The following is a 15,108-nucleotide window of genomic DNA, read 5'->3' as shown; positions in this document are numbered from 1 at the left end:
TGCAGTGCCTCATGAAATCAGAACATTGTGAAAAAGTTCTCTTGGAAAGTCATGGTGTCACACCCTAATCAACTAATGAACTCAAAACACCTGCAAAGGTATCCTGAGCCCTTAAATGGTCTCAGTCTGAGTCAGATGGCTACACCATCATGGGGAAGACTGCTGACTTGACAGATGTCCAGAAGACAATCATTGACACCCTCCACAAGGAGGAAAAGCCACAAAAGGTCATTGCTAAAGAAGCTGGTTGTTCACAGAGTGCTGTATCCAAGCACATTAATGGAAAGTTCAGTGGAAGGAAAGTGCAGCAGGAAAAGGTGAACCAGCAAAAGGGATGACCGCAGCCTTGAGAGGATTGTCAAGAAACATCCATTCACAAGGAGTGGACTGAAGCTGGACTCTGTGCATCAAGAGCCACTACACACAGACAAATTGTAGAAATGGGCTTCAAATTTTGCATTCTACATGTCAAGCCACTCCTGAACCAAAGACGGAGAAAAAGGACTGGACTGTTGCTCAGTGGTCCAAAGTCCTCTTTCCAGATGAAAGCAAATTTTGCATTTCATTTGGAAATCAAGGTCCCAGGGTCTGGAGAAAGAGTGGAGATGCACAGAAGTCCAGTGTGAAGTTTCCACAGTGAGCAATGTCATCTGCTGGTGTTGGTCCACTGTGTTTTCTGAAGTGCACAGTCAACACAGCCATCTACCAGGGAATTTTACAGCACTTCATGCTTCTTTCTGCTGATCAGCTTTATGGGGATGCAGATTACATTTTCCAGGTACCAAAAGCTGGTTCAGTGACCATGGTGTTACGGTGCTTGATTGACCAGCCAACTCACCTGATCTGAACCCCATAGAGAGTCTGTGTGGTATTGTCAAGAGGAAGATGAGAGACACCAGACCCAACAGTGCAGGTGACCTGAAGGCTGCTATCAAAGCAACCTGGGCTTCCATTACACCTGAACAGTGCTGCACACTGACCACTTCCATGCCACACTGCGATGATGCAGTAATTCATGCAAAAGGAGGCCCAACCAAGTATTGCGTGCATGGAAATAAACGTACTTTTCAGAAGCCTGACATTTATGTTTAAACTATCATTTTTTTTATTGATCTTATGAAATATTCTATTTTTTTGAGACACTGCATTCTGAGTTTTCTTTAACTATAATCCAGAATTACCAAAATTTCAAGCAAAAAATGTTTGACTTTTTTCACTCTGTCTGTAATACTTCTATATAATATATGGGTTTCACATTCTGAAACGAGTGATGAAAAATATTAAACTTTATCATGATATTCTAATTTTCGAGATGTACCTGTATGTATACACACACACACATATATACATGCATAACACACACACACACACACACACACACACACACACACACACACACACTCTAGAAATATATATATATATATATATATATATATATATATATATATATATATATATATATATATATATATATATATATATATATATATATATATATATATCTTAGTTTGGATGATTTACACTGATCAGCCATAAGATTAGGACCACCTGCCTCAGACTGTTCAGGTCTGGAGCTCTGCAGCCATTCACCACCAGCAGTGACACACTGTGCACTCTGACACCCAGCAGCAACTGTTTCACCTCTTTGAGCTCCAGTAGCTCTTCTATTGAGCTGACCACATTGTCCAGGCTTTACTCCTCACACATACCAGTGAGACTTGGCTGCCCATGATCCTGTCACAATCTAGGTTCTGGCCTCTGAAGACCAAGAATACCCACAAAAGCTGCAGTTTTAGAAAAGTCATCCAACCATCACAGTTTGGTCCTTGTCAAAAATCACATCCTCACACTCACCCATTTCTCCTTTTCCTTTACTCTCACTATTGTGCAAGGATCCCCTGGTAGCAGAAACACAAGATGGAACCAGGGAACTATAGATTTCCTTGTCTAATGCTTGCCCAATGGGGCTATTTCTGCACACAATGGCCCCTTTTCCTGCTTCCAACAGGTCCACTTTGAAGACAAATACTCACTTGCTGCCCAACACAACCACTGACAGGCGAGATAATAAAGCCATGAACTATGTTGTGCACCTTTCCAACTAAGGTCATAATGTTTTGGCTCATCTGTGTATTTATGGATATTAAAAACAAAAGCGATGTCAAAGTTTAGGACATATTGACAACATCTACTCCTCGAAACCCTGGGACAAAAAGTGTTGCTAATAGAAGGTCAGGTACTTCTTGAGACACAGGAGTCCATGCAGTTAAACCTTGATTAAAATATGAGACTACATCAGATATTTTCTTTTCAAAAATGATGTTGATGAATCCTGATCCATCCATTTTGTGTTTGAAAAAATATAGTTTCACAAACAGACATATGGTATTTATTTTAAATTTTGGCTCAGAACATGCAGTGTGGCATTTTCAAGCAGAAGATATTTTATCAGACTGGAATTCTGGTCACATTTTTGTCCAACAGCTACTTTAGCAGACTGAATAGGATTCTGTATCACTTGTTACTTATACTACGAGCCTGTGCTTCCATAGCTACTTCTAAGTGTTTGAGACGAGCCTTAGATACCTGTGTCATATCAGGACAGAATATTGGATAGGCTAATAAATGAAGAGGACTGAATGCCCTGAGTCAAAAGAAACCCACATTATGCAGGTACAAAGGTTCAGTAACAGGATGCATGATCCAGAAGTTTGCACACCGCGTAAAAGTCTGTGATCAGCAGGAAAATCCTGCTTACAGCCACATCTCAGGCTGTAGTCAGTGTAATGGTTCTGTACAGCATGGGGTTAGCCTGTGTTTATATACAGATCTGTACTACACATGGCTTTCACAGTGATAATCAAGGCTCTGGATGAGAGCTGAATGCCATTGTTTCATGCTTAACGTCTGTTCTGTCGCCTTCTGTTCTTCTCGTCCTATTTCTCATCTCCCATGTAAACACGAGAGCATTAACTGGCTGCTGAAGTCACTCACTTCTGGGCTTCTCCTTTTGATCAGGCCCAATCCTCATTATTATTTACAGACCCTCATTTCTCCCTGCAACCAGCGCCGCGCTGCTTCACGAATAAACCATAGCACAAGGTGGACTTTGATCAATTATGAACAGTCTGCTAATGGACTGTGTCCTCTCAGTGCACCCAGACCAGCCCTTCCTGCTCCACATTGTGCTCCCCTGCTCCTCTATGGTTCGTCGTTATTCTCACACACAACATGAGCTTTAAATTATTTGACAGCATGGTACCAGTTAAAGTAGTTCAATATATTAGACACTACATTTGTGTGCAGCACCGGGTCATGCACGCAATTAGTGAAGTAGTCTATTTTATGGCAGAGAGTCTGAAGTAATGAAGGAACCGTAAAAGGATGTGCCCTGTGTGCCATCCAGCAAACGGTGGTATTAAACTAGAATGGATGTGTGAATTCTTAATTAGAAATTTGGAGAGCAATTCAGCTGCAAACAATGCAAACGATCAAGCAGCAATAAAAGACTGGCAACACGTTTTATTTAATGCTAGTGATATGTGAGATAATGTTGCATTGAGGAGAGGGATACAGATCTAAACTCTAACTTCATTTTAATTGAATCTCTTCCCTGTTATCTGTCCTAAAACACAAGCTTTTAATGTTTAGATTTAACTGGTACATTTTCAGCTCCTTTCCAGGTAATCTATCAGATCTAATCTAATCAGCTTTGTTCTTTTAAAAATGTCGGTAAGAAGCACTAAACTCTTCACTTTGTCCTTGGATGGTGTAATGGTAGTTTAAAGCTAAACTGAAGCAATCTTTCTCATCGCCTTCAGACTTCTAACTGCACTGTTTTGCTGTAAGCCTGCATCACATCTCTGTGTGATACCAACATTAAACAGAGATGCACCAATTCAACTTAACTAGTCCTGATACTTGTTTATCAGCTTCTGGATCATTCTGATGCAATCCAGTATCAGTGCATGATAAAACCTGTATTCCTCATTGTGAGGAGGACACTATGAAGTGTGTTTCGGCGACATCAGGGTTATTTAAGTGTGGAAAACAAAAACAATGCATTTAACGTGACTTAATAACTATCATGCCATCATGAACCTCTAGCTCAGGCTTGTCCAAAGTCAAGTCCAGGTCCAGTGTCAAGCATTAAAGTCAGAATCCAACTGATGTCTTAAAATAAGATTTTTTCATTTTGTCCTTCATAATTATCTTGAACCTGATTGACTCTCACTGCTGTCATTTTTATCCTTATCTGTATCAGTAGCTATATTCACACAGTCAAATACTGCAGTTAACACTGGATACACATTTATGAATGTAAAAAAAATAAAGTCTGATCAGCATTCAATGTTTATCCAAATTTATACATATTTTAGTCTGGATGTCTGGGTATTTTCTGAGCTCTTAATGTGCAGTGAAAGCAGAAATCTTCCCTGAAGATAACTCTGAGGACTGGAGCAGCAGAGTACTGGAGCAGTGTGTGTGTTTGTAGAGTTGGTGTTTGGATTCAGTGTGCAGTCTTGTTTGCACTCTCTGTGATCTATATTTCGATTTATGTCTCCACTCAGCACTCGTACTTCAGGACTTATGAGCCTGATGCATCTCTGCTGCTCTTCAAACTTACATAACAGAAAATCACCCATAAAGCTCCGTGATGCATTTATAATGGCTTCAATTTCTGCTGTGTGCTCTTTAGCATACAGGAGTAAAAACCTTAAACAGTGAGGAGTGGAGAAGGTTTGTCTGAGGAGCTGAGGTAGAACATAAAGCTCCGCGAGCTGCTCCTCACAAATCACCGCTGTGCCCTCATCCCTGTCTTCAGATTTTAATAATCTCTCCTTGTGTTTTCTTTCATTCTTTCCTCAAACGGAGACCTCTGTGGCAGCTATCTTTGATGTGATAAAACACTCTGACTTAACAAAGTCAACTGTACACCTGATTTTTTCAAATCAAACATCAAAAGCCAGAGACTGTTGTTGATGGGGACATCTTTAGAGCTGTTCCTGGTCACCAATTTCTTACAAAATGATGAAGCTCAATCTATATCCTGGTAGTAAAATGAATAAATACAAAAATCAAATCTTTTCAAAAGATAGCTCATTAGGTTAAAAAAGCAGTCAGAGTCTTGAAGAGGACTTTAACAAGGCTTGAGAGATCCTCAAGCAGAGGAGGAAATAGCGGGTAGAGGGATGTTTAGATTGGATCATGGAGTGGACATGTGTTTGCTGACAAATCAAACAAACACAAGAACTCCTGAAAGGAAAACAGACCACAACATGAAGAGATGTAGCAACTAGAAAATACAAAAGTTTCAGTCGTGATTTAGATTTTGGCAGGTGAGACGGATGCCCAGAGGTGTGCTTGAGACATTTACAGCAACAAGCTGCACAGTACGACAGCATTTGAAGATTCATATTCATTTAATATGAGATGCTGTGAACAGTGCATTTATCAAGGGGAGACATACAAGTAGGTGTTGTGCTATGACAGGTACTGAGTGAGTGCAGATCACGCACAAGCTTATAGATTTATATGCAGATTAGATTCTAGTAAAATAAGATAAAATAGAATACAATAAAAGAAAATGTGTAAATGGTCTGTCTGCACAGGTATGGTAAGTGTGCATTTGACTGTTTAATAAATGAACGCAGTCTCTGTGACATCATTCATCTATTTTTGATTCAGAGTTTTGAAGCCCATTGTTGTTTGGAGCCATACTAGAAACACTGAACTCAACCAAGCTTCTGTAAAGGTAGTGCGAGGTTAAGGGGTGGGCTTTGAGCCTCTTTATTACCTATCAGTCAAGTGAGTTGTGCTGTTGATTGGGCAAACTCATAACCTCAATATTTTTTATTTTCTTCTTCTTTTATAGTTTTTGTATTAACCTTTTACTTCTTTTACAGTTTATATTGCTTTTTTAAATTATTGTTTTATTTGTTTTGAGTGTTCTGAGCTGTGTTGTGTTTAATTGTCAAGCACCTTGTTACTTTGTTTTGAACGGACCCATACAAACAAAGCTGTATTGGATTGGATATAATGAAAAATTCAAAATGAGTAAAACAAATAAAAAATCATCCCCATATAGTGCATGCTGTATGAGAAGAGTTACTCAAACTGAAGTCATTTTGAACCAGCCAGATGTAAAAACTGTCTTTTTTGGCTTGGCATGTATGTGGTTTGAGGTACTTTTGGCGCCAGTGCCAGGTGGACAATCCATGAACTGCAGTTTTTAGCACTCCTGCCTGTTTCTATCTTATCTTTTTTCATTCAGAAAATCTCTTGCTTGGAGTATTCAGGCGATGTCTGAGAATTAACAGAATCTTTTGAATGAGGCTTAGTGGAACGTCCCAATTAGAGGAAACCCAATTTAAGAGACCCTTATGCCTCCTTATCATCAGACTTCCTGATGGAGGCTTGATGCAAAAACAAAAGTGTGTTGTCAGGGCCAGCATGACATTGCCATCAGATAAAGGCATTTGAATTTTTCTTAAAGGCTTGGGTTTCTAAGTCTGCATGTATCACTATCCAGAAGACCTTAAACTTACACTTCACACTTCAGACATAGAAGCGCTCCTTCTTCCGATACTTTGAAACAGGTGCTTCTGAAATAAACTTCTGCAAATGAAGCCTGCTGTTAGATGCTGCTGTATTGGTGTGTCTTCTAAGCTGAACCATAACATCTGGCCACAGGACTTAGCTCCTGTTAGATTTGGTGTTTGTTAAGACCAAGATTAGTGTGGGCCACAGTTTCTTTACCAGGGAACATGAATATCCAAACATTACTTTATGACATTACATGAAAGCTGGACTTGTGTGGCTAAGCATTTAAGAAAAGCAATCCCGTTCACATTTGTGATATAAACAGCTGCCTCCAACTCGCCTTTATAGTGTGAGAAATGTCCACCAGATTAGATCCCTCCCTCTGTTGGATGCTACCTTGTCATTCATGGAACCAACAGCAGTTTTATTCCAGTACACAGGTATCTTTCTGTGATTGTGTTGTCTGGGTAAATCTGGACTGCCAAGACAAGTGTCCCTTCATAAAGCCTCCTCTGTTTGTCTTTGTCTCTGGCAGAGATCTCTGGGAATTCAGAGGACATCCCTCTGGTGCGCTGGAGGCAGCAGTGGCTGGAGAACGGCACTCTTCTCTTCCACATCCACCACCAGGACGGCAGCCTGAACCTCCCAGAACCCACCGAAGACCCTGCCAACAACTCTGCCAAGGAGGAGCTCCGCATCCTGCACATCTCTGTCATGGTAAAGCTCTCTGTTCTGGGACAAAACGCTCACAAGGCGGCTAAGAAATGGAAAGTCTAATATCTTTTGTCCTGACATGCAGTCAGAAACTTTTTTAATTGGGCAAACTTTCATTTGCAGAATTAAAACACTAGAGAAATTGCTTTTTGCACTGTATCAATTAGATGGGTATAGATTTAGATATATAAAGTTGGTTTATTCTCCCCGGGGCTGAGACATCGTCCGAGATAACATCTTTGAGATAAAGAAACACATCCCTCCCTCTTGTTTCCTTGTGTATTCCAAATGAAACAACTGACTGAACCCTTTTTTTCAAGTAAAGCTCTAAAGGAGTAGATTAATCCTGCAGATGTCTGTCATGGTACAATGACTGTCGGAGAAACAACAACCTTTCATTAGAAAACATCTCTGTCTTACAGTTCACTCCCTGCTATAATAACTCCTCTTTGTTCCAAAAGTACACAAAGCCTCTGCCAAAGCTTCGCAGACACACTGACAGTTGTGTTTGGACTGGACGCATCCTGGGAGACGATCCTATGAGGCTCCGTTTGTGCAAAAAATATGTCTTCACGCACACTGTCCATGTCTACTGTGCATGTGACATGACAGTTGTCTATGTCTATTGGACGCTGAACTGTCCCTGTGTTATTAGACTTTGTCATTACATCGTGTTGTCATGATGTGTCATTTGACAAAGTGTTGTTATGATGTGTTTTTTGACTGTGTTATGTTTGTTATAGTGTGTTGTCTTGATATGTAGTTTGGCAATACCATTATAATGTGTCCTTCGACAGTGTCATAGCTATGCGTCATTGCTATGTGTCATTTGACAATGTCGTCGCTATGTGTTGTTACTATGTGTCATTTCACAATGTTTTTGCTACATGACAATACTATGGCTGTGTCCGAAATCACTCCCTATTTACTATATAGTGCACTATATAGTGAATACGCCAGTTTGTAGTGCTGTCCAAAATCTCAGTGAGCATGGTCATTCACTTTATAGTCCACTCAATGTATCCCACAATGCATTTTGAAAAGTAGTGTATTAGCGATGCTCGCTAGATTACCAATATATACCATCATGCATTGCAGTTCAAACAGAAGGAATGGCTGATTACATGATTACTGAAAACTGATAACATGAAAAAACATTAAAAATTGTCAGGGAATGACACTTAGCTCTCTGTTTAACTTTAATACGAGCCCGTCTCACAACTTTGAGCAGAGAAACAAACAACACAGATGTTAGCCGCTGAACTATTAATCGCTGGTGATGCATTCACTGGGCTTTGTAATTCTCAAACACAGCATAAGTTGCAGTGCAAATATATGGTTTATTAATTTTATAAATAATTTGTAATAAATGATTCCATTATATTTGGCTGTTGTGGAAAATACGCTAAGTATAATATTATCACTGAAATAAATACTGTTTTGCAGTGTTTGAGAAAAATAATAATTTTAAATCCCCAGCCATCAGTGAGCAACGCGAGAGTACTTACGTTACTGGCTGCTGCTGGCGAGTGAGAGATTAGTGTCTGAAATATTGTTTTAACTTAGCTGATTGAGTGGACTATATAGTCCACTACATCTAATTCACTGTATAGTGAGTAGTCAGTTGGGAATGAGTGAGTGATTTTGGACACAACCTATGTGTTGTTTCACAATGTTGTTGTTATGTGTCGTTACTATTCGTTGTTACTTTGTGTCGTTTGACAGTGTTGCTATGTGTTGTTACCTTGTGTTGTCTTGATGTACCATTTGACAACACTGTTACGCCTTGTGCATGGTGGCGCAAGGGTTAGCACTGCAGCCTCACAGCAAGACAGTCACCGGTTTGATTCTCAGCTTGGCTGGTGGGCCTTTCTGTGTGGAGTTTGCATGTTCTCCAGGTACTCTGGCTTCCTCCCACAGTCCAAAAACATAATCACCAGGTTAATTGGTCACTCTAAATTGTCCCTAGGTGTGAGTGTGTGCGTGAATGGTTGTCCGTCCCTGTATCAGCCCTGCGATTGGCTGGTGACCAGTCCAGGGTGTACCTCACCTCTCGTCCAATGACAGCTGGGATAGGCTCCAGCCACCTGCGACCCTGAACAGGATAAGCGGTTAAGAAAATGGATGGATGGATATCTTATGCCTTGCTACCGTGGTGGCCCTGGGTGCCCCTGTCCCAGCTCACCCTTGGGGGTCGGCAGAGGGGAGCTCCCAGCAGAGCTTTACCACTTAAGTGAGAGTGTTGTATCAACATGCAATGCTGTTCACTCATTCCCACTACTGTCACACAGCAGCCCCACACTGTTGCTAGCCGGGATCAGTGGTTGCAGTAATCCCAGCAAAGTTGATGAAACTCTGGACACACAGGGGCTGAAGAGGAGGAAAACCTCCCCAAAGGCCCAAACAAGGAAGGCATAGCCCCACCAGGTTACCATGGAAAAGACAGAAAGATAAGAACTAGAAAGAAAGATTAGGTGCCCGGTGGTCTGATCCCCACGGTACCGAAGCCCAATGACGCTGTCAAATGGCACTTCAAGACGACGTGTGGTAACAACGTATAGTAACGACAGGTAGCAACAACATTGTCAAACGACACACAGCAACGACCAATGGCAATCATGTTATCAAATTACACATTATAATGACATTGCCAAACTACTCTTTAAGACAACACACTATAACAATCATGACACTGTCAAACAACACACCATAACAACACTTTGTCAAATGACACAGTGATATATTAACGTTTAATAGACTTAGAGAAATGTTGTCATATGGTCAGTATACACAGTGCACATAACAACATATCTTTGGCACAAAGGGAACCTCATGCTATCCTGCTCCTCTGCAGTCTACCGCAGGGTGCAGACATGTTCAGCAGAAAACACGAGTGTGTTAAAACAACGCTGACATGAAGGGGAGCATGCACGAAGCAGCTGCTTTCTTTAAGATTTAGACCTAAAACAGATGTATGTGTTTACCCTTTTATGTCACAGACTGTGTTCTGGCTGTGTTCAGACTTCTGGCAGCAGGAAATACATTTATACGCTTCCATATTTCCGCTACAGAATGTAGATTTTTGCATGCCTGCACTATATCAAACCTTATCTGCCATGTCGGCAGAGTAGGAAATGAATGCTCAGATCTTGCAGCTTCCTCCCCTTGCCTGAGGAAATGTATATTTATTAGATCTTAGATATGCCACACCTACTCCCAGTGCCCTTTTCCAGCCCAAAGACATTACAATCGCTCTATGATGGATGATGTGTATTTTCAGACATTGAAAGCATATTATAGCTGCATACACAAATGATTAGTCAGCTTGAGGAGACTTTTGCCAGCAGCTACATCTGCTGAATGGAGGCAGGGAGCCGCACTTCCACACCTGCTGAATGTCAGCCGTTCTGAGACCTTGGAACAAATAACCGACCTTGACTTCCCTCTGCATGTTTAGCATGTATGAGCAAATATCAGGCAGATCTACAAGAGCCTGCAGGCTTGAGTGGAGGCAGCATCTTCACAGCCAGCACAGAGGTTCTGCTCCTCACCTCTTTGATTTCCTTCTAATCTCACGTTTTTAGCCCCCTCTCTTTTTGCATTTCACATCCCATCACCCTCAGCGCGGTGTCTTTGTGCTACCTGCTCTGCTAATTCCTCATTCTGAAAGAGCTGCAGTGGCAGCGCTGCCACAACGCTGTTCCTCATGAAGGTGTGGGTAGAGAGGGATTAGCATGCAGATATGAGCAGACCGTGACAACAGATGGAGGCGGTGTTGCCGCTGCGCTACCCAGGCCCCGCTGCAGCTTGCCACCCGGCTGGAGGCCCCGACCTATAAATCCAAAGCCGTGTCACCCGTTCGGCTCCTTGTGGACACAGAAAAGGTCCTGTGAAGGCTGCTTTACCGGCTTTTTAGCTCAAGCTCACACCTGTCAGTGGAGCTCTCTCAGTCTTATGTCTGGGGAGACTGCAGGTCAGCAGCAGTCAGCACAGGTAGTGGTGTGGGAGATGTGACAGAGACAGCTTTGGATGTCTTACTCGCTCAAGGTCTCTGCAAAATCCTCCAGAAATCCATACTTTATGAGGTTATTCAAGAAGAAGTCAGGGAGAAAGGAGAAAAATTAGCAGTTTTAACTTTGCAACCATTAAATTATAAACTAAGCTCATGTCATATTTTGCTTATTAACTGGTGAACAACTAGGATTAGGTACATTCATGAACATAGTTGTAACTTGGTTTCATCAGAGACATTTTTGGCATTGAATTCTGATTGGGTCACACAATATTCACACAAGCTAGTTTGATGATTAGGCTCCAGATGATTTATACATTCTAAAACTGCACAGATAATCTAGATTTTAACATGTTCTACCATGTAGACAGCACCACGAAGGAGAGGGCTAAAGAATTTCAACCATCAAGTACTCATGATGAAACGCCAGTTTGTGCTCAATGTAAACGTAATACAAGACTCATGCGGTGAGCAGCCCACATCTGATACCTGAAAGTCAACACATGAGCTGAAAAATGCTGTGTACAATAATCAGACAGCTGTTACAGCTCTGTAGAAAACAAATATCTTAGGTTTTCAAAAAGTCTAAAGGTACCAAACAGACATAGAAAAGTTTTCTTTATTAAGCAGCTTTATTAATAAATTCATTAATCAATATTTTATTTGTTTTTTATTTTAATTTGTTTTGTTTTATTTTATTTTATTTTATTTTATTTTCAAACAGTTTGAAGTTTGAAGTTTTTATTTTATTTTATAATCTTATTTATGTATTTATCTATTTATTGTTAATTAATTAATTAATTAATTTATTTATTTATTTTTATTTATTTATTTATGATTTTAATTTTAACTTTAAATTTATTTATTTATTTATTTTTTATTTATTTATTTTGAAATCTACAGGGTTCCTCATCAAATACTATATTGTCATCTGACTGGTTATAAGCCCATTAAACATGATGTAACCACTGTGATAACTGAGTACTATCCCTCTCTTCTAGTCTTTTAAATATTGTATCAATATTAAAATAATACTTCCAAAAAAAACATTGACACATTTCAGGTGTCACTTTTTAAAAAAAAATATATTTAAGTGAGACATTTTTTCAGGTGAATGTGGCTCATAATAACACTTATAATATTTTATTTATTTATTTTATTTATTATGGAAATCAGACATTAACACTTTGATTCCAGTTTTTGCCGTGCAGGTTCTGCAGCAAAGCAAGTGTGAGTAGAATGAAATATGATACAGCTGTTATATCCAAGAGCAACATCCGCTCTGCTGTCCACACTATAATACCACCTCTTTAAGTCTCCCTGATTTATGGTTGTGGATTTAGTTTTTGCTCAGACTTCTTGGACTTCTCTCTTAGATTTCCAGGCACTTCCTGTCTCTGTAACTGCTGACCTCTTTGATTCTTTTTGTTGAGTAACTACCTGCCAAAATGTTTGCCACATGTAATCAAAACATTGCACCTACATCCCATCCTACAGGCTCCTCTGTTTGCACTGATGTGGACTCGGCTTCACCTCCTGCCTGGCTTTAAAATCAATCATTATGGTCCTCTAACGTCATGTTTCTATCTTTTAAAAGAAACAAGGCGGATCAAGGTCAGCAAAAATAGGCAACAGTGCATCGTTTCCACTTTGAACAGGTGGTGTGAAAAGGGATGTTGAGTCATGTTTTTGTGTTACTGTTTACCTCCATAAATAAGTTGATTTTCTCTCTAAACCTTAGTCAGAAAAAGCACTGAATAAACCTTCCTGTGGGTGAAAGTCTTCTACAGTTTTATGGAAGAGGTACATTGATTTCTATATTGTCAGGTGGCTTGTACTTTAAAGATTTACACTTCCTTCTGTCAGTCTTTCATAGGTTATAATCTTGTCATGCCTCTTTGTGAATTTTCATCTCAAGGGCTGATTTTTTTCAGAGCTTCTGACAATTTTTTTATCAAACGCCTGAAATGGACCTGAAACAGTCCCAGGCCTGAGCATCCCGGCCAGGTCAGCTCAGCCAGGGAGCAGAACGTCTAATCTGCCACAGTTCATTGCTTGGCCACCAGGCTCACCACGAGACAGTTTATGCCTAATGGATGAGTTGGGACTCCAGCACTTTTTTTTGGTTTGAAGTCACGCCAGGCTTATTATGGGTCCTAAAGGGGGGATGAGGTTCAATGAACCGCAGCAAAGTTAGACTCTGAGGCCAGAAAAGCGATTTATGTTGCTCCAGAAGGTTTGAAAAACCATGTTTTCATCAGTTTCACTTTTTTAGTTTTCATATTTTCGAGTGCAGAGTGAGTCATTTCCAGTCATACTCCTGTAGTTTTCAGCTGCACGCTCCTAAAGTTGGAGGCTTCCTCATGCAGTGTTCAAAGCTTCCCCCCTCGACTCACATCCAACAAGGTGACCACGGTGTCCTTCACTGACTGCGCTCCATCATCCATAATAGATGACTAACCTTGTGTATGTGTGTACCAACACCAGGCGGCTCAGAACACACAGCCCAAACTTCAGCTTGAACCCTGCGGGCAGAGGCAGCTACAAAGTAAATCCCAACTCTCCAGCCAAATAAAGACAAATGAAAACACTTTACATCTGAAACAACATCAGATATTCAGCGTGGCGTGATTGTTTCTTTTTTTTTTTTTTCCACAGAGACACTTCAGCTCTAGTATATCACTGCTCGTATACACAATTCTCCCTTTTTAATTTCCAAATATTAATCAGCTGCTGAATTGCCACAGGCCTCCATGGATCAGTCCAATCATAGCTTGCAGCACGGAGCTATCCAAACAAACCAAGTCAATTACATTATGTGGAAGACTAATATGCTTTTCAAGCTTACGAGTGAAATTATTTTTATTATTTTTTCCTGAGTGGAGCTCTATTATTGTTCCCACAGAGACCATGAAGCTGCTTTTTAATTTCTGCGGGCAAGTATAGATGTTGTATGAAGAAGTTTGAAGGTAGAAAATAAAGTTGGAAAACAAGCTTGTGATTTAAAGATAGTCATAAATATTGCTGCTCGACCTGACGTGAGCTTTTGTGGAGATTTTGGGCAGCACACACAGATCTCTTTTACCTCAGCAGTGTTGAAGCCCTTGAGGAACAAGTTTGTTGTGGATCAGCAGTGTGAAAAAAAGCCCCTCACTGTGCCCACTCAACCCAAAAGGTGAGGAGCAGCAGAGTCTGTCTGAGCCGTATGGTGTCTGCTGTTAGCGGCAGAAAATACAGCCCGGCTGCTCCTCTGTTTCCGTCTGCTTTGTGCCTCCTCAAATAGGAACATAAACTGACATACTGTAGGTTTAAAGAGGAACTGAACACTAAATCCACTTTTGCGAGGCAGTGAATTATCACTACAGTCACTTTATTACCTCTATTGATCCTGGTTGTGTTTTATGGCGTTGGTTCTAACAGAAGTTTCTTTTTTGCAGAGAAAATCCAATAATTCTGTTAGCTTGACCTCAAAAGAATCTGTGAAAAATGGGTGACATTCACTCTCCGCCCCAGCACAGCCCACTGTCAGCATGACTGTTTGAAAGATAGTGGGTGTGCAGAAAAATAAGAAGCAGAAATGAAACCTCTGCTGCTGGTAGCTACAAGTTTACAGGCTTTAATCCATCAATGATAGAGCGTTGGCAAGGCTGCAGTTTGGGATTATTTTATCTTTATGTTGTCTCTGTGATGAATTTATAAACCATTAGATCTATAACGTGTCACAAAGCTGTGGAAACTGCTCCATTCCCCAAAACAGTCTGGAGATCAGACTGTTATTTATAGAAGGAGGAACACTGCAACAATCCTCAACATCTTTTTCAAGAAAAAACACCAAAACT

The 15,108-nt window shown here is 40.5% G+C and overlaps 1 protein-coding gene across 6 annotated transcripts in view; it reads left to right on the top strand.

The window, feature by feature from the left end:
- Positions 1-15,108, top strand: part of astn1 (astrotactin 1) — a 663,514-nt gene that overhangs the window by 97,571 nt on the left and 550,835 nt on the right. For all 6 annotated transcript variants that reach the window (XM_074688258.1, XM_074688257.1, XM_074688256.1 and 3 more), the window contains exon 2: positions 7,079-7,260. In XM_074688258.1, coding sequence (XP_074544359.1) covers positions 7,079-7,260 — 182 coding nt within the window. The remainder of the gene's footprint in view (positions 1-7,078; positions 7,261-15,108) is intronic.

This window comes from Halichoeres trimaculatus, unplaced genomic scaffold (genome assembly GCF_033239565.1).
Source record: "Halichoeres trimaculatus isolate MK-OKI-2021-1 unplaced genomic scaffold, fHalTri1.1 fHalTri1_scaffold_15, whole genome shotgun sequence".
NCBI classification, from domain to species: domain Eukaryota; kingdom Metazoa; phylum Chordata; class Actinopteri; order Labriformes; family Labridae; genus Halichoeres; species Halichoeres trimaculatus.
The sequence above is the reverse complement of the archived record's forward strand: the minus strand, read 5'-3'. Positions and strand labels throughout refer to the sequence as shown.